Source organism: Taudactylus pleione, unplaced genomic scaffold, assembly GCF_031769625.1.
Source record: "Taudactylus pleione unplaced genomic scaffold, aTauple2 ptg000209l, whole genome shotgun sequence".
Taxonomy (NCBI): domain Eukaryota; kingdom Metazoa; phylum Chordata; class Amphibia; order Anura; family Myobatrachidae; genus Taudactylus; species Taudactylus pleione.
This window is the reverse complement of record NW_028284611.1, coordinates 3,049,037-3,069,655: the sequence shown is the minus strand read 5'-3', so window position 1 is coordinate 3,069,655 and position 20,619 is coordinate 3,049,037. Positions and strand designations below refer to the sequence as shown.

Sequence of the window (20,619 nt, the reverse complement as noted above, 5' to 3'; positions counted from 1 at the left end):
ACCCGCTGGCGGTGATGCAGGGCAGGCAGGACCAAGTTTGGACATCTGGTCCGGACTGAAGGACCTGGCAACAATTTCTGACATGTCTACTGTCACTGCATATGATACTGTCACCATTGACAGAATGGTGGAGGATTACATCGGTGAAAGCATCCAAGTAGGCATGTCAGACAGTCCATACCTGTACTGGCAGGAAAAAGAGGCAATTTGGAGGCCCCTGTACAAACTGGCTCTATTTTACCTGTGTTGCCCCCCCTCCAGTGTGTACTCCGAAAGAGTGTTTAGTGCAGCCGGGAACCTTGTCAGCGAAAGGCGTAGGAGGTTGCTTCCACAGAATGTGGAGAAGATGATGTTCATCAAAATGAATTATCAGCTCTTCCAGGGAGACCAGCCTCCAGAACGTACAGAGGGACCTGTGGTGGTGGATTCAAGTTGGGACGAGTTAATACTTTGTGAGGATGAGGATGTACACACTGAAGAGGGTGAGGAATCGGTGGATGAGGAGGATGAGGATGACATCTTGCCTCCGTAGAGCCAGTTTGTGCAGGGACACATTAATTGCCAGCTTGTTTTGTGGGGGCCCAAATGAACCAATCATTTCAGCCACAGTTGTGTGGCAGACCCTGGCGCTGAAATGATTGGTTTGTTAAAGTGTGCATGTCCTGTTTATACAACATAAGGGTGGGTGGGAGGGCCCAAGGACAATTCCATCTTGCACCTCTTTTTTATCTTTGCATTATGTACAGTTTGGGGCCTAGTTTTTCAAACTGCCATCCTGTCTGCCACTGCAGTATCACGCCTAGATGGGTCACGTGTTTGTGCCGCCCACTCGTGTCGCTTAGCATAGTCATCCAGCTACCTCGGTGCAACCTTTTGGACATAAAAACACTATTGTGAGGTGTGAGGTGTTCAGAATAGACTGGAAATGAGTGGAAATTAAGGTTATTGAGGTTAATAATAGGATAGGAGCAGAAAAACCTACAAATTCTGTGATTTTAGCTGTTTTTATGCTTTTTTTCAAAAAAATACAGATCCAAAACACAAAACCCAGAACCCAAAACACGGAAGGGTGGTTTTGGCAAAACCAATCCAGATCCAAAACACGAAGAAAGATCCAGATCCAAAACCAAAACACAAAACACGAAAAGTGGCCGGTGCACACCCCTACTTTAAACCCTGGGGTAAAGCTAAGCTCCTGTCACCCGGGGCAAAGTCTCAGCTTGGCGCCCCCTCTCCTTCCTCTATTTATAACATGTTCTTATATACCATCACACTCTTCCACATACCCTTTATACACCATTAGACCCATCTAGGTATGCCATCAGATCCCATCCCCTCCACAGAAGTTAAGCAACCCAACCCCCCAACCCCATTAAGGAATGCTTCAGAAATTTACCAGGCTGGTTTTACATCCCAATCTAGCCCACATAGGCGCTAATAGGATTACTGACTTAATTTATCACAGATTTCTAGCTCTCGGGTGATTATTGTTGGAGCCTACTCCTGGGGAGAATTACTATGGTGATGAGTATTCTCTATGTATTACTGTCTGGCTGATAGGGGGTAGGTAAGGAAGAAAGCATTCAGAAATCCTTCTATAACCTTTTCAGTGTGTTGTCTTCTAGAAGGTGCTACATAAATGAGAAGCAGAATCTGATCGGTTGCTATGGGCAACATCACTTCTTAAATAGAACTCCCATCTTAGTAAATTTACCCCTAGGTGTGAAGTCACATGTCTCAGACCCAACTTGATTATAGGGGCTGATTGAGGGATAGTTACTAATGTAATTGCAGTTGCGATTTCTTACAGAACGTATTTGCGAATATATGCTAATGTTGCAAATGATTTCCCGAGCATAGGAACGCCCACTGCTGCCATCTCATATCCATCTGATGATGTACACCAGCGTAAACATCAGGAATGACACAGATCAGGCAGCCACGCAGCTTCTGAGCAAGTCTGACCAGCCCCAACTGCAACATCTCTGCTGATAAGCATGCTGCTAAGGAGATCACAATGGCTAATATGTGCACGCACATGTAACAGCAGCTCAGACACTACTGTGTTTGTCTAGCCACCACCCTCTCCTTACCTCCCACAAATAATAATAATTGCTCAATCTGTGAAAATATCGGAATTGGGTAAATCTCTGGATCAGTCCCTGTGATAGTGAGGAGGGAAATTCTGCCCTTATCTGAGATGCTCACTCTATGCAGTATAGTGATGTATGGAGAACGGTGTAATAGTGTAGTATAGTGATGTGTGGAGACTGGTGTAATAGTGCAGTATAGTAATGTGTGGTGACTGGTGTAATAGTGCAGTATAGTGATGTGTGGAGACCTGTGTATTAGTGCAGTATAGTGATGTGTGGAGACTGGTGTAATAGTGCAGTATAGTGATGTGTGGAGACCAGTGTAATAGTGCAGTATAGTGATGTGTGGTGACCGGTGTAATAGTGCAGTATGGTGATGTGTGGAGACCGGAGTAATAGTATAGTATAGTGATGTGTGGAGATCGGTGTAATAGTGCAGTATAGTGATGTGTGGAGACCGGTGTAATAGTGCACTATAGTGATGTGTGGTGACTGGTGTAATAGTGCAGTATAGTCATGTGTGGAGACCGGTGTAATAGTGCAGTATAGTGATGTGTGGAGACCGGTGTAATAGTGCAGTATAGGGATGTGTGGAGACCGGTGTAATAGTGCAGTATAGTGATGTGTGGAGACCGGTGTAATAGTGCAGTATAGTGATGTGTGGAGACTGGTGTAATTGTGCAGTATAGTGATGTGTGGAGACCGGTGCAATAGTGCAGTATAGTGATGTGTGGAGACCGGTGTAATTGTGCAGTATAGTAATGTGTGGAGACCGGTGTAATAGTGCAGTATGGTGATGTGTGGAGACCGGAGTAATAGTATAGTATAGTGATGTGTGGAGATCGGTGTAATAGTGCAGTATAGTGATGTGTGGAGACCGGTGTAATAGTGCACTATAGTGATGTGTGGAGACCGGTGTAATAGTGCAGTATAGTCATGTGTGGAGACCGGTGTAATAGTGCAGTATAGTGATGTGTGGAGACCGGTGTAATAGTGCAGTATAGGGATGTGTGGAGACCGGTGTAATAGTGCAGTATAGTGATGTGTGGAGACCGGTGTAATAGTGCAGTATAGTGATGTGTGGAGACTGGTGTAATTGTGCAGTATAGTGATGTGTGGAGACCGGTGCAATAGTGCAGTATAGTGATGTGTGGAGACCGGTGTAATTGTGCAGTATAGTAATGTGTGGAGACCGGTGTAATAGTGCAGTATAGTGATGTGTGGAGACCGGTGTAATAGTGCAGTATAGTGATGTGTGGAGATCGGTGTAATAGTGCAGTATAGTGATGTGTGGAGACCGGTGTAATAGTGCAGTATAGTGATGTGTGGAGATCGGTGTAATAGTGCAGTATTGTGATGTGTGGAGACCGGTGTAATAGTGCTGACAGGTAAGCAGGAGATATCTATGTTATCTTCTGCACTACCTTTATAATGTATAGCCCTGACACTTCATTCTTACAAAAGTAGGTGAAAATGTTTTGTATAAATTAAGTGATGATGAATAGATCCCTATAATGTTAGAAGATTGTTCTGATTTATGCAGCTTCACTTGTATAATTACACATATTCCTGAATATATCTGCATTAGGGCTGTCATGGAAGTGCTGATGGGTTCTCCAAGCTAGAGGAGGATATTACATGTTCTGTGTGTCTTCAGGAGCTCACCGACCCAGTCTCTATCACCTGTGGACACACCTTCTGCAGAGCCTGCATCGCCTTCTACTGGGCCACCGCGCAGCTACAAGGATACCGCTGTCCAGAGTGCCGGAGGATCTGTCCCAAAGACCAGCTCATACCGGCCTATAGGCTCCAACATCTGGTTACAAAGGTCCAGCTTGCCATAGAAGAACTGGACAAACAGGAAAAGATGGTATTAGAGAATGATGTAGATATATAATAAAATATAGGGATGGATTCAGTTGAATAAATAATTTGAATTAATGGTTGTTTTGCTGGTAGAGATGGGATAAAGAAAGTCTTAGTTAATGAACAGATTTCTGCACAGTAGGAAACTCCATACACTAATAAACACAGGGAATGTTTTATTGGTCTTTTATTTTCAGGCTCCTGCGTCTGCTGTTCAGCTGGTTTATACTGATCCAGAGGATAAGAACCGACTGAAGTTAGATGAATCCGCCGTACAGAGATATTTCCTGGACAGAGAGATTGCAGGTTACCCCCTGTGCCTCATCTGTGTGACTGGGGAGAAGCGACGGGGCAAATCCACTCTGATGAATTATATTATGAGATCCCTTCACAGCCTGGTGAGGAATGGACACAAATTGGATACAGTGTTAATAAAAAAAATTCCAAAAGGAAATTCCTGCTGGCGAATTGGAGAAATTAAATGAATGTTATATAGACAGCAGCTGTCACTGGCAGGATAGTCCCCTGTGTAGGAGCAACATGAATCTAAACAAATTTACAGTGCATCGTAAATTGTGCTGACTAGTGCATATACAAAATTACTATTACTAGAACTACTGTGTGTAAATAATAACATGTATACATTTATTAATAAAAGAGAATTACCACATATTAAATAATAACATGAGCATACAAGAATAATAAATGACACATATTCAAAGAGCCAATCTACTTCAAATTTCTAGGTAAATACCAATGTATCACCATGGAAACTACAGTTGCTAGTAATTTTCAACAGTAGATGAAGAACCCCTAGTCCATATGCTGTAAAATAAATTGATGGGTCTTTATGGCCTCTTAAATGGAGAGTCCACCGGAGTTACAAATAGTCCAGGTAGGTCCTGATGACGAGCCTGGGAGCTCTACATATATATCATAAGCTGGTGCTGGGTCAGGTGTTAGTACTGTGGTGATAACAATCAGTAAAACAGGATTCAAACAGGTTCAAGTGGGTATCTCAATGCCTTAAGCATTTCATTGGTACTACCAACTTCATCAGAGGTTTATGCATAATGTTTGTAGCTTTGTAATCTGGCCTGCAGGGCATTGAAGATGGCCTTTGGAGAGATAGAGATTGGTGTTTGGTTCATTGTCTGTAGTTTGTCCATTCTCTGAGGTTTTTCTTACCTTCTAAAAGTCCTACTTTATCTTTATACCTATGCCATTTGCTGTGTCTCATTGCCCTTTATATGGAGGCATCATATGCCCAGCATTATTGATCATTGCAAATCAAGTAAATAAATGAATTTCTGTGTTATCCCCTGTAGGAGAGCAGTCAGCCAGTCAGCCTGGGGAAACTTAATGATCCCCTCACAGGGTTTAAATGGTCAACTGGGACGAGCGGTCTGACTAAGGGGATATGGATGTGGAACAGACCCTTTATCTTGCAGAGGAACGGGGACATGGTGAGATTGTGTCATTGTTCTAGTTGTTTTTTCATACTGTATATCAGTTGTGCCTCCTTGACTTGTATGTTTATATCGACATATTAAATGAGAACTGCACATAAAAGGGCACAAAGAGAAAACATTCTGCTCATCTGACTACATACAGAGTTCATTGAGTAAAACATTTGTATATCAATTAAAGCATTGTAGAAACATTTGTATGGTTGGAATTATAATACAATACCTCATCTCTGACTTCCATGAACTGAATGTTACACACACACAATGAATCATATCTACAGTATTTACTACATGATGCTGTATAAATAGAACATCTGTTGAGTATATGACTCAGTCCGTGTCCTCCTGTCGTCCTCCCTACGCAGATGGCCGTGTTTGTCCTGGACACAGAGGGGTCGCTGGATATACAGAGTGACCGGGAAACTAGCATCAAGCTGTCCGCTCTGTCCATGCTCCTCAGCTCATACCTGGTACTAGCTCAGCACTTTATGTCACTTTATAGGGAACGTTATATGGTCTCTAAGAGGCGTCTTTATACTATTTACCACAATATCTACAATCTATTTCTAATTCCCAGATTTTCAATGTTAATCAAAGCTTGAAAACTACAGAGCTGGACTATCTTGAGGTAAGATGTTCTCTATGATCTCTAATGTCTGGAACTTGTCTCTAGGACAATGATATATAACTATACTAATGTACAGTAGGAGAGCATATGTGCAAGTAGAGATCAAACTTCCACAAAAATTATTGTAATATAAAGGCATATTATCTGTTAATTGCCCAAACTGTTTTGTAATGACATCACCTATTTTTGTTACTGACATACCAGATGTATCTCCACGTCGCTGAGGTGGTAGGAGAGTCCTATTCCCTGCAACATCTACAGGTAACAAACTATTACTTACTCTGCATACATATTACTTCTCAGGAAGTCACCAGCTAGTGATAAAACTGTTCCTCTGATGTTCTCTGTTACAGCACCTGGATATCCTGATACGAGACTGGTATAATCCAAATAACTGCGGTAGAGAAGCTGGTCGGACCTATATAAAGCATGAGAAGGAGGTATTATTATTACTGTTATAATTATTATTATTCATTAATTAACATAGAGATGGCACACTCTTCAATAATGGATAAACACAGTAACAAATCTTTATGGTTTGGTAACAGACAGACAGAGCTGTACTTCCATTCTTACAATCCATGATCAGCATCCATTATATATTCACAATGGCACTTACTGTAATAATATCTGTATAAATGTTATTTATTATTTATTATTATTTATTACCAGTTATTTATATAGCGCACACATATTCCGCAGCGCTTTACAGAGAATATCTTACCATTCACATCTGTCCCTGCCCCAGTGGAGCTTGCACTCTATATTCCCTACCACATGCTCACACACATACACACTATGGTCAATTTTGTGGGGAGCCAATTAACCTATCAGTATATTTTTGGAGTGTGGGAGGAAACCCACACAAGCACAGGGAGAATATACAAACTCCCCACTGTTAGGCCATAGAGGGAATTGAACCCATGACCTCAGTGCTGTGAGGCAGTAACGCTGAAAGTGACCACCCACAGCTTTTGCAAGCGGCTGGGTATGGTCGCAATGGTCGCGACAATCATGACCATTGGGGCTTGTGACGAGACCCTTGTGGTAGGGTCTCGTCTGTTGCAAGACCCAGAGAGCTTCCAGCTCTAACAGAGCAGGAATCTCTCCGCTGACATCACTGGTGATGTCAGTGGTGCCTCCCACAAACGGCAGGCGTTCCTTCGGGAACGCCTCCGTTTGTGTAACCACCCCCCTACCCGCCTACAAAATGGGGCAAGCTGTCGATCAACATCGACAGCCGCCCTGTTTGTAGTAAGCCCCAGAGCGAGAGAATTTCCCTCTCACTCCATGGCTTGCACACGCACTACCTAACAATTAACCCACTTGCGAGCGCATAGCGATTGCGAGCGGGTCTGAATCAGGCCCTCTGTTCTTTCCTTTCAATTTAATGACCTCAGAATGTGCCAGATAATTTCTCACCGCCCCAGCTGCGCAGGTCACCGCTACTGATGTTGGGTCACCCCTAAGAGTATGGGGGATCCAGCATTGTCTGTGAGCAGCTCCCTATCACCAGGAAATGTGTTTCATATAGACTGAAGCTGTCAGAGTGTTAGTGTAATTACTAAGGGGTATATGAGATGCATGCCCGCTACCAGGGAAGGCCTGGCAGAAAATGGAGGATACCCTTAAGGTGCATACACACACAACGATTTTTTGAATGATTATCGCTAACGATATCATTTATCGTTCAATCGTTGAAACAATCGTTCACTTTCTGAGTTAAAACGATGAACGATTATCGTTCATGCGCGTTCACGTTTGTAGTTTGTAGTTCAGTCAGACTGACCAACTCAATGATTTTCATTAAGGGAATATGCAAAAACCGTTTGTAGTTCAAAAAATTTGTTTATTACACTTTAAAAAATCTGACAGATAATCTGACAGAAAATCGTTCATAAAATCTTTGGTAACAAAATCGTTGTGTGTGTATGCAGCTTTAGAGTTTAGTGACCAGAAGTGACCTGTCGGTGCGCCAGGTCCCTTGTGATAGGCTGCACCAAGCATCTTTCTCACTCAAACTGTGCTTCTTATTAGTTATTACTGTACATATAATTTCAGCAAGTGGAAGCAACACAACTACTCTGCTAGGTTACACTGATCATTCTGATGTGCAATATTTGTTCATCTGTGTGTGAATCAGTCATGATCTGTACTTGGAGCTGTCACAATTTATTATGACGCCAAGTTCCTCACACACAGGACACAGGGCCTTCAGACCCACTCTCGAGCACTTTGCGCTCGCAAGCGGGTCGATGTTACCCAAGTGTGCATGCGCACGACGGAGGGAGCTCCGTCATGCGCATGCGCGAGACCCAAATAAAGACGGCCAAGCCGTCGCTATGGGTTTCGCACCAAAGGGGGCGTGTTGTCGATGGTGAGTGACAGCATGCCCCCTTTGGTGGGCGTGCCGGGGGCGTGGCTGCCCAGACGGAGGCGTTCCAATGGGAACGACTACCGTCTGGGTCCGGCCCCACTGACATCACTAGTGATGTCAGTGGGAGTGTTTTTGGCTCTGATGGAGCCAAAAGCACTCCGGGCTTGCGGCAGACGAGACCCTACCACAAGGGTCTCGTCGCAAGCCCGATGGTCGCGATGGTCAAGACCATCTTTTTGGATGCTCGCTTAAGCTGTGGGTGGTCACCCACAGCTATGCGGGCAGCCAGGAGGCTGCTCCATTTTGAGCTAGGACGGCCCTGATTCAGAGCGAGCGCTCTTGTCAGAGCGTCCGGCTCTGAATGAGGCCCACAGCCCTCACCGAGCAGCAGTCACTCACACAGCACAGAGACACACTCACACTGCACAGAGAGCCAATCAGAGCGCAGCCCTCACCGAGCAGCAGTCACTCACACAGCACAGAGACACACTCACACTGCACAGAGAGCCAATCAGAGCGCAACCCTCACTGAGCAGCAGTCACTCACACAGCACAGAGACACACTCACACTGCACAGAGAGCCAATCAGAGCGCAACCCTCACTGAGCAGCAGTCACTCACACAGCACAGAGACACACTCACACTGCACAGAGAGCCAATCAGAGCGCAACCCTCACTGAGCAGCAGTCACTCACACAGCACAGAGACACACACTCACAGTGTCAGTGTCAGCTGTGTCTCTGCTCCTCATTGCCTGGCTGTAACACACTGGACTCACGTCAGTATCCTCCCCACTAGTGCCGGGCATGATGGACCCTGGACCCGAGCAAAGACCAGAGCAGCAGGATAGAGTCTCATTTCTGAAAAGCTGACTCCACAGAAAGAGCATCTTTTCAGAATTGATACTTTAGGTGATGAATGAATGCCTGATAATTATATAATTCTTATAATTATGTAAATATATATATATATATATTAGCGCCCCGCACCGGCTTTGCATGAGTCATTTTGAATTTACAGTACAAGTCTTTTGTTATCCGAGATCTTATAACATTGCACCTTACCCCCATTATGCTGCCATATACTTGGGGGAGGGGAAAGAAATCAGAGCAATAAACATTCAAACAGAATAATCGGGGCCATTTCCCTGCATTGGATATAAGGCCCAATGATCCCTATGGCTGTATGCATTTTTATATACGTTCTCTTAGATGCTTATATGGAACCAATTGTAAAACACAATAGATGAATAAGCCCTGAAAAGTGTCAGTGTGTTTTCATCAACAAGTACATCTTACTAACTGCTTTGGGGCTCATTTATAAATATATATTTTTTCTATTCAGAACCTGCGTAAGAGTTTCCAGCATGAGCAGGCATTAAAAACGCTTAACAGTGGATTCCTGTTGCCTCACCCTGGAAAAAAATTCTCTACATCGACTCAAGGGAGACTGGCAGGTAATAATGTCATATAATAATATTGGCTGAATATGCCCATTGAGTTGCTTGTTGTTACTATGTTAACATTTTTGAATGTTTAATTTTCCGAAAAAGTGTTAGTGAATGCTGAGTAATCATGAGGCAAAAATGTATAAAAATTCTAACAGTATTTTATGACAGCTGCAGAAGCGACCTGGAAAACACTGGGTAGTACGACCATATGCAGAAATCTAAAAAAATATAATATGTAGAATGCGCATTAATATTGGAGCAGCTAGAACTATAATAGAGGTCACAAACTCTATATCCACAAGAATACAAACAAAGCTCCAGTGCTTCCTACTAGGCCAATATTGGGGATATTATTCCCACTTGTAGATTCTTTTATCTCAGGATTCTCTTAATATACGGCGTAAGTCTTCTTTTTTTTCAATGGTTACCACCAGGCGTATATCAAGGTTACATATGAAAGAAAAAGATTGCTAAATATAGTGATGTACAATTTTTTAATATTAAAATAAAACACAGTATCCACCAGCACTAGGGGTATTGGCAGCGTACCAGATAGAGAGGTGTATGTGTGTACACCAGCACTAGGGGTATAGGCAGCGTACCAGATAGAGAGGTGTATGTGTACACCAGCACTAGGGGTATAGGCAGCGTACCAGATAGAGAGGTGTATGTGTACACCAGCACAGCAATAGGGGTATAGGCAGTGTACCAGATAGAGAGGAGTATGTATACACCAGCACTAGGGGTATAGGCAGCGTACCAGATAGAGAGGTGTATGTATACACCAGCACTAGGGGTATAGGCAGCGTACCAGATAGAGAGGTGTATGTGTACACCAGCACAGCACAAGGGGTATAGGCAGCGTACCAGATAGAGAGGTGTATGTGTACACCAGCATTAGGGGTATAGGCAGCGTACCAGATAGAGAGGTGTATGTGTACACCAGCACTAGGGGTATAAGCAGCGTACCAGATAGAGAGGTGTATGTGTACACCAGCACTAGGGGTATAGGCAGCATACCAGATAGAGAGGTGTATGTGTACACCAGCACTAGGGGTATAGGCTGCATACCAGATAGAGAGGTGTATGTGTACACCAGCACTAGAGGTATAGGCAGCGTACCAGATAGAGAGGTGTATGTGTACACCAGCTTTAGGGGTATAGGCAGCGTACCAGATAGAGAGGTGTATGTGTACACCAGCACTAGAGGTATAGGCAGCGTACCAGATAGAGAGGTGTATGTGTACACCAGCACTAGGGGTATAGGCAGCGTACCAGATAGAGAGGTGTATGTGTACACCAGCACTAGAGGTATAGGCAGAGTACCAGATAGAGAGGTGTATGTGTACACCAGCATTAGGGGTATAGGCAGCGTACCAGATAGAGAGGTGTATGTGTACACCAGCACTAGGGGTATAAGCAGCGTACCAGATAGAGAGGTGTATGTGTACACCAGCACTAGGGGTATAGGTAGCGTACCAGATAGAGAGGTGTATGTGTACACCAGCACTAGGGGTATAGGCAGCATACCAGATAGAGAGGTGTATGTGTACACCAGCACTAGAGGTATAGGCAGCGTACCAGATAGAGAGGTGTATGTGTACACCAGCTTTAGGGGTATAGGAAGCGTACCAGATAGAGAGGTGTATGTGTACACCAGCACTAGGGGTATAGGCAGCGTACCAGATAGAGAGGTGTATGTGTACACCAGCACTATGGCTATAGGCAGCATACCAGATAGAGAGGTGTATGTGTACACCAGCACTAGGGGTATAGGCAGCGTACCAGATAGAGAGGTGTATGTGTACACCAGCACTAGGGGTATTGGCAGCGTACCAGATAGAGAGGTGTATGTGTACACCAGCACTAGGGGTATAGGCAGCATACCAGATATAGAGGTGTATGTGTGTACACCAGCACTAGGGGTATAGGCAGTGTACCAGATAGAGAGGTGTATGTGTACACCAGCACTAGGGGTATAGGCAGCGTACCAGATAGAGAGGTGTATGTGTACAACAGCACTAGGGGTATAGGCAGCGTACCAGATAGAGAGGTGTATGTGTACACCAGCACAGCACTATGGGTATAGGCAGCGTACCAGATAGTGAGGAGTATGTATACACCAGCACTAGGGGTATAGGCAGCGTACCAGATAGAGAGGTGTATGTGTACACCAGCACAGCACTATGGGTATAGGCAGCGTACCAGATAGTGAGGAGTATGTATACACCAGCACTAGGGGTATAGGCAGCGTACCAGATAGAGAGGTGTATGTGTACACCAGCACTAGAGGTATAGGCAGCGTACCAGATAGAGAGGTGTATGTGTACACCAGCTTTAGGGGTATAGGAAGCGTACCAGATAGAGAGGTGTATGTGTACACCAGCACTAGGGGTATAGGCAGCGTACCAGATAGAGAGGTGTATGTGTACACCAGCACTATGGCTATAGGCAGCATACCAGATAGAGAGGTGTATGTGTACACCAGCACTAGGGGTATAGGCAGCGTACCAGATAGAGAGGTGTATGTGTACACCAGCACTAGGGGTATTGGCAGCGTACCAGATAGAGAGGTGTATGTGTACACCAGCACTAGGGGTATAGGCAGCATACCAGATATAGAGGTGTATGTGTGTACACCAGCACTAGGGGTATAGGCAGTGTACCAGATAGAGAGGTGTATGTGTACACCAGCACTAGGGGTATAGGCAGCGTACCAGATAGAGAGGTGTATGTGTACAACAGCACTAGGGGTATAGGCAGCGTACCAGATAGAGAGGTGTATGTGTACACCAGCACAGCACTATGGGTATAGGCAGCGTACCAGATAGTGAGGAGTATGTATACACCAGCACTAGGGGTATAGGCAGCGTACCAGATAGAGAGTTGTATGTATACACCAGCACTAGGGGTATAGGCAGCGTACCAGACAGAGAGGAGTATGTGTACACCAGCACAGCACTAGGGGTATAGGCAGCGTACCAGATAGAGAGGTGTATGTGTACACCAGCATTAGGGGTATAGGCAGTGTACCAGATAGAGAGGTGTATGTGTACACCAGCACTAGGGGTATAAGCAGCGTACCAGATAGAGAGGTGTATGTGTACACCAGCACTAGGGGTATAGGCAGCGTACCAGATAGAGAGGTGTATGTGTACACCAGCACTAGGGGTATAGGCTGCATACCAGATAGAGAGGTGTATGTGTACACCAGCACTAGAGGTATAGGCAGCGTACCAGATAGAGAGGTGTATGTGTACACCAGCTTTAGGGGTATAGGCAGCGTACCAGATAGAGAGGTGTATGTGTACACCAGCACTAGGGGTATAGGCAGCGTACCAGATAGAGAGGTGTATGTGTACACCAGCACTGTGGGTATAGGCAGCATACCAGATAGAGAGGTGTATGTGTACACCAGCACTAGGGGTATAGGCAGCATACCAGATAGAGAGGTGTATGTGTACACCAGCACTAAGTGTATAGGCAGCGTACCAGATAGAGAGGTGTATGTGTGTACACCAGCACTAGGGGTATAGGCTGTGTACCAGATAGAGTGGTGTATGTGTACACCAGCACTATGGGTATAGGCAGCGTACCAGATAGAGAGGTGTATGTGTACACCAGCACTAGGGGTATAGGCAGCGTACCAGATAGGGAGGTGTATGTGTACACCAGCACAGCACTAGGGGTATAGGCAGCATACCAGATAGAGGTGTATGTATACACCAGCACTAGGGGTATAGGCAGCATACCAGATAGAGATGTGTATGTATACACCAGCACTAGGGGTATAGGCAGCGTACCAGATAGAGAGGTGTATGTGTACACCAGCACAGCACTAGGGGTATAGGCAGCGTACCAGATAGAGAGGTGTATGTGTACACCAGCATTAGGGGTATAGGCAGCGTACCAGATAGAGAGGTGTATGTGTACACCAGCACTATGGGTATAAGCAGCGTACCAGATAGAGAGGTGTATGTGTACACCAGCACTAGGGGTATAGGCAGCGTACCAGATAGAGAGGTGTATGTGTACACCAACCCTAGGGGTATAGGCTGCATACCAGATAGAGAGGTGTATGTGTACACCAGCACTAGAGGTATAGGCAGCGTACCAGATAGAGAGGTGTATGTGTACACCAGCTTTAGGGGTATAGGCAGCGTACTAGATAGAGAGGTGTATGTGTACACCAGCACTAGGGGTATATTCAGCGTACCAGATAGAGAGGTGTATGTGTACACCAGCACTAGGGGTATAGGCAGCATACCAGATAGAGAGCTGTATGTGTACACCAGCACTTGGGGTATAGGCAGCATACCAGATAGAGAGGTGTATGTGTACACCAGCACTAGGGGTATAGGCAGCGTACCAGATAGAGAGGTGTATGTGTGTACACCAGCACTAGGGGTATAGGCAGTGTACCAGATAGAGAGGTGTATGTGTACACCAGCACTATGGGTATAGGCAGCGTACCAGATAGAGAGGTGTATGTGTACACCAGCACTAGGGGTATAGGCAGCGTACCAGATAGAGAGGCGTATGTGTACACCAGCACAGCACTAGGGGTATAGGCAGCGTACCAGATAGAGGTGTATGTATACACCAGCACTAGGGGTATAGGCAGCGTACCAGATAGAGAGGTGTATGTATACACCAGCACTAGGGGTATAGGCAGCATACCAGATAGAGAGGTGTATGTGTACACCAGCACTAGGGGTATAGGCAGCATACCAGATAGAGAGGTTTATGTGTACACCAGCACTAGTGGTATAGGCAGCGTACCAGATAGAGAGGTGTATGTGTACACCAGCACAGCACTAGGGGTATAGGCAGCGTACCAGATAGAGAGGTGTATGTATACACCAGCACTTGGGGTTTAGGCAGCGTACCAGATAGAGAGGTGTATGTATACACCAGCACTAGGGGTATAGGCAGCGTACCAGATAGAGAGGTGTATGTGTACACCAGCACAGCACTAGGGGTATAGGCAGCGTACCAGATAGAGAGGTGTATGTGTATACCAGCACTAGGGGTATAGGCAGCGTACCAGATAGAGAGTTGTATGTGTACACCAGCAAACCCAATCTGAATCTCTTCCTTCCCCTTGTTCACCAATGCGTTTCAACGATTCCAGTCTTTATCAAGGTGTGCTGGTATGGTGGATTTCAAGCCTTAATATACCCTGCACTTCACTGTCATTGGGTGAAATCAGGAAGTGGGGAAAAAACATATATCCATGCAAACAAACATAGCTATCCTATTATAGGCACAATTCATTTTGGCCTAGTAGGAAGCGCTGGAACTTTGTTTTTTTTTTTATATGCATAAATCTGTGCATACAGTATACGGTATACAATGTGGAAGCCAGCTGCCTTAAAACCGGCAGCCGGCTTCCCGACTGTCATATCCCGGTGAGGGTGAAATGCCGGGCATCTAGATGTAGACGCCTGACATTTCACAGACGCCGGGAGACCGGTGCCCAGCATCCCAATCGAATGGATGCCGGGTGCCGTGAGCGGACAGCCGCGAGGGGGGAGGGTTAGGTTTAGGGCACCCAGGGGGGACTTAGGGTTAGGCAACCCCCCCAGGAGGGTTAGGATTAGGCTAGGGGGGTTAGGGTTAGGCACCCCCGGGGGGAGGTTAGGGTTAGGCACCCCCCCGGGGGACTTAGGTTTAGGCAGCGGGGTAGGGGGGGTTTAGGGTTAGGCACTTAGAAGGGGGATTACGGTTAGGCACTTGGGGGGAGGTAAGGGTTAGGCACCCCTAAGGAGGGTTAGGCTAGGGGGAGGGAGGGTTAGGAATAGGCACCCCCGGGGGGACTTAGGGCTAGGCACCCCCCGGGGGACTTAGGTTTAGGCAGCGGGAAGGGGGGGTTAGGGTGAGGCACTTAGAGGGGGGATTAGGGTTAGGCACTTGGGGGGGAGGTTAGGGTTAGGCACCCCTAAGGAGGGTTAGGGTTAGGGGGTTAGGTTAGTCAATACTTACCTATCGACGATTGGGATTTCCAGCGCTGTCAGGCTTCCACTGCCAGGAACTCTGCTTTGGTCGGCCAGGCACTGCCGGGGTATTTACCGATTACCAGTATACATACATTAGTAAAATGGAGTACATCCGGCTACCACGGGGTCCGCTCTTGAGGGTGCTTTGTATCTAACTCAGAATTAGGCTTGCTATCTCTTTCATGTTGACACTCTCTTATCTAGCAGCTTCTTATCTCCTATTAGCATATCTTCCTCAGGCAGGTCTCCCTCAGGCAGATCTCCATCAGGCAGTCCTCACTCATCCAGTCCTCACTCAGGCAGGTCTCCATCAGGAAGTCCTCACTCATCCATTCCTCACTTAGGCAGGTCTCCCTCATCCAGTCCTTCCTTAGGCAGTCTTCACCTACCCAGGTCTACCTCATCCAGTTCTCACTCAAGTAGGTCTCACTCAGGCAGGTCTCCCTAAGGCAGTCCTCATTCGGGCAGGTCTCCCTGAAAATTACTAGCTAGTCTAGCTTTCTTTCTGCTGGACCCATTCTCTCTTTTCAATCTTCACATTTAATTAAGTGCAGTCTCATATTTATCTTTGTTCATCGGGAGATAGCCCCTATTGACAGCTGGTGGGGGTTTGGCAGCAAGCACCATGATTCTCCACTGACAGGCAGGGAATTATATTTTTCCATCACTAACCTGCCGACAATAACAGTGATGCTGCACCATCCCAGCAGGCTAGATTGTGCACAGGTCAAACGCACACTAGCAACTGGGCCTAGGTTGTGTACAGGTCACACAAACACTAGCAGGTGGGTCTAGGTTGTGCACAGGTCACACACACACTAGCAGCTGGGTCTAGGTTGTGCACAGGTCACACACACACACTAGCAGGTGTGCCTAGGTTGTGCAGATCTCACACAAACACTAGCAGCTGGGACTAGGTTGTGTTACTTGTGTACAGGTCACATGCACACTAGTAGCTGGGTCTCAGTTGTGCACAGGTCACGCACACACTAGCAGCTGGGCCTATGTTGTACACAGGTCACACGCACACTAGCAGCTGTCCCTAGGTTGTACACAGGTCACACGCACACTAGCAGCTGGGCCTAGGTTCTGTACAGGTCACTTGCACACTAGCAGCTGGGACTAGGTTTTGTACAGGTCACTCGCACACTAGTAGCTGGGCCTCGGTTGTGCACAGTTCACACACACAATAGCAGATGGGCATAGTTTGTGTACAGGTCAGACACACACTATATAGCCAGGCTGGTCTATTGCACACTAAGGCAGATTATGTCTCCGCACTGTAGTTTGGAGAATGTGGCCTCAGGGCCTAATTCAGCTTGGATCAGAGATCTGCGTACACACGCAACCAATTAATATATATGGTCTGCACATGTGAATGCAAAGCAGTGTGCATGTGCAAACTCAATGCTGTGATCGGGTTTGCGAGCGCATTGACTATACAGACCCATTGCAGAGTGATTGACATGAAGTGCCATTTGTGGGTGGTGATGGGAGGGTGGTTGGGGAAAAGCCAGTGCATTTGAACGCCATTACAGGGGTTTGCATAATTAATTCCCAGTGATGGAATATGCAGACAGAGCTCTGCATGGCAAAAGGGAGCTTCGCAGGTTGTGAGGCATGTCAAGCTCAACCACAAATCTGCATATGGGTCCGGTGTTTCTCGATGTTACCAATGTTTTCGCTGACTTGCAGATGTATGTAAAACTCGAGAACCTTTTCAATAGTGAAGATAGGATTCAGGAATTTACCAAGATGACAGTTTAGACACTCTCATGAGAATAGACAACACTCCTGTAATAATTTGTGAATTCAATTCACCTGCCTGTGGGCTGCGAGTTTGCCAGAAACATACACTGATCAGTGTGATCCATGTATGTGTCTGCCTGTCAATAGTATAAAAAAGGGTTGAATTAAAAAAATTACGTAGGGTCCCTGCCAATAGAGTAACCAGCCCCGGACTGGTCAGCCAGTCCTTGTGACGGTCTGGTGCCCCTCCCCTCAGCATCTTACATCCCTGCTACTCAGCCCATCCCAAAATTGTGTACTTTTTACAGTCTGGTTCTGCTTTCCAGTGTATAAGGGCAGGAATGACATATACTGTAAGCAGGAGAGGGCCCAGATAAGGCAGCTCACTCTGTGTATAAGGGCAGGAAGGACATATACTGTAAGCAGGAGAGGGCCCAGATAAGGCAGCTCACTCTGTGTATAAGGGCAGGAAGGACATATACTGTAAGCAGGAGAGGGCCCAGATAAGGCAGATCACTCTTGGGAAATGTGGCCCATTACAATGCAGATGGGGTGTGTGTGCATCACATACTGTGCTGGGGCCTGAACTGCATATGGAACATTAATGTGACCATATATAAATGAGTCCTGACCATGTTGTGTTACTGTGTGTAATATCTTATGTGGGTAAACTGTATATACAAGTGTTTGTGCCTATCAGTGTATTCTATCTCTAAGGCTTGATATGTTATAAGGTGCATATGACATATGTATCTGATGTTATAATGTGTGGTGAGTAGGCAGGCAGAGACATTCCCTATCCCACTGGAATGCCCAGGCAGTCAGGCATCCGGGTATGCCTGCTGATATCCCCCATAGGAAGTTACAAAGCTGATAAACCCCACAGCCCCTCCCCCCTCTCTAAGCTCTAGACAGGAATCTAGAATCAGCTGAATGGCATGTGACATCACAAATGACAATGAGGGGTTAACAGGGACACCTTCTATAGCCCCAGGGGAGCCAACCCTCTTATCAACATGATTAAGTTTCCTTTGTACCAAAGTGGACATTGCGAGACTGGCCGGCACCGATATCCACAGTGGGGGAGAAGGGAATGATATGATCACTGACTGTACAGAGCATTCAAATCACCCAATTGCAGGGCTCAGGGGTGTCACCTAATCGTGAGAAAATGAGAGTACTCAGAATGGCAAGTGCAGGGGTTTCTAGGGAGCTCTGACCTGAGACCTGAGGGTAGCATAGTTCCTAGCCTGAGTGGTAGGATCCAGGCTGGACAAAGGAGTCAGGAGATCCTGCCAGCCTGCCATCCATGGAGCCCAAGCATATGCCCCCACCGGAGCAGTCCTGTGGCCTGCGACTGGTGTGCTAGCTGGATCTAGGTGACTGGTCGGCACGCCCTGCGCTTGGCGAGCAGAGGACGTTCAGACCAAGCAGCTGGGAACAGCAAGTCAGGAATGGTGAGGCCATTTCCTGGAGAAGCGTGGTGCCACACAGCAGCCTCACACAAGTGTGGTGTCCCAGAGCCCATGCGGGTAAGCCAGACATGGTAGCGGTCCACCTTTCTAACACTAAAGGTACCTCTGCTACAGGGACATGTGTTTGGGGTCCCCAAGGTTTAGCTAATACTACTGGCATTTCTGTATATATTGTATATAGTTGTAGTTGCTTATTTTACATGTAGAAGGAGAGTGTATGTGTAAAATAAAGGTATCGTTATACCTTTGCTATTGTGTCATTTCCTGTGCGATCTAAATGGACTCATAAAGGACCTGGGGTACTGTGCGAGATAGAGCTATAACCTTTCTGCCTTTCTCAAGGCGGTAAACAGTCTAGAGGGCGAAAATAACGCACCTATAAACCCGGGATCCTACCAGTCCTGGTTCCTAAATTACAGGGAACTAAATGAGTAGGGTTCCACAGTAATTTAGGAACCAGCACCAGGCTGCAGGGCCAGTCTTGTTTTTAAATATAGGGGGAAAAAAATTACATAGGGGTCCCCCTATATTTAAAACCAGCACTGGACCCAAACTGACTGGGGTGTAATGCCACAGCCTGGAGACCCTTTCACCAGGGATCCATGGCCAAAGCATTAACACCCCATGCTGAGGATCTCAAGGGAGGTGGGGCTCCCCCCAAAAAAGGTCCCCCTCTCCCAAAATCCCAGGCTTGGTCTGAAGCCCAGGGATCTTCCCCGCACATCTGGTGTAGTGGGTACATGTTATGGTCAGAGGGTCTGTTTGATTTGACCTCATTTGAGGACAGCTTTGATGGCTGATAGGCATGGAATACTTATAGCCTAGAGACTACAGGTGAGGCACTGCTTTTGGGCTGTTGAAGCAGTTTTGAGGGCTGATAGTGGCCTGAGGGCCTGAAGCAAGATGCAGCCTTTGGGCTGATGAAGCATCCTTAAGGGCTGATAGGGGCAGCCTTGAGGGCTGATTTGCTTTAGCTGATAGTGGCCTGAGGACCTGAAGCAAGAGGCAGCCTTTGGGCTGATGTGGAAGCCTTGAGTGCTTGTTTGATTTAGTTGGTAGTGGCCTGAGGGCCTGGAGCAAGATGCAGCCTTTTGGCTGGTGAAGCAGCCTTGAGGGCTGATTTGCCTTGGCAATTTGTGACCTGGGGTCCCAGGGTTGGATGTAGCCTTTGGGCTGATGAGTCTTAGAAGGTTTGTAGCTTAAAGATGTAGTGATGCTACCAATGTTGCCAAGTTGACACTGACAGTGGTGTGCGGGAATGTGCACTGGAGATGCTGAGTTGCTACCAGTGTCACCAGAATGACACTAGCAATGGTGCCCTGGTTTGCACACAGAGGACACTAAGTAGCTACCAGTGCTGCCGGGATAACACTGGCGACGGTGTGCTGATTTGCACACAGAGGACTCTGAGTAGCTACCAGTGCCACAGGGATGACACTGACAATGGTGCACTGGTTTGCACACTGGGTATGCTAAGCTGCTACCAATGCTGCCGGGATAACACTGGTGACGG

At 46.5% G+C, this 20,619-nt stretch overlaps 1 protein-coding gene across 1 annotated transcript in view; it reads left to right on the top strand.

The window, feature by feature from the left end:
* The window catches only part of LOC148517819 (RING finger protein 112-like), an 89,419-nt gene that overhangs the window by 26,682 nt on the left and 42,118 nt on the right, over positions 1-20,619 (top strand). The window contains exons 2-9 of the mRNA XM_088478177.1: positions 3,682-3,963; positions 4,157-4,357; positions 5,288-5,425; positions 5,794-5,898; positions 6,006-6,056; positions 6,261-6,317; positions 6,410-6,496; positions 9,778-9,889. Of these exons, the coding sequence (XP_088334303.1) occupies positions 3,682-3,963; positions 4,157-4,357; positions 5,288-5,425; positions 5,794-5,898; positions 6,006-6,056; positions 6,261-6,317; positions 6,410-6,496; positions 9,778-9,889 (1,033 nt within the window). The remainder of the gene's footprint in view (positions 1-3,681; positions 3,964-4,156; positions 4,358-5,287; positions 5,426-5,793; positions 5,899-6,005; positions 6,057-6,260; positions 6,318-6,409; positions 6,497-9,777; positions 9,890-20,619) is intronic.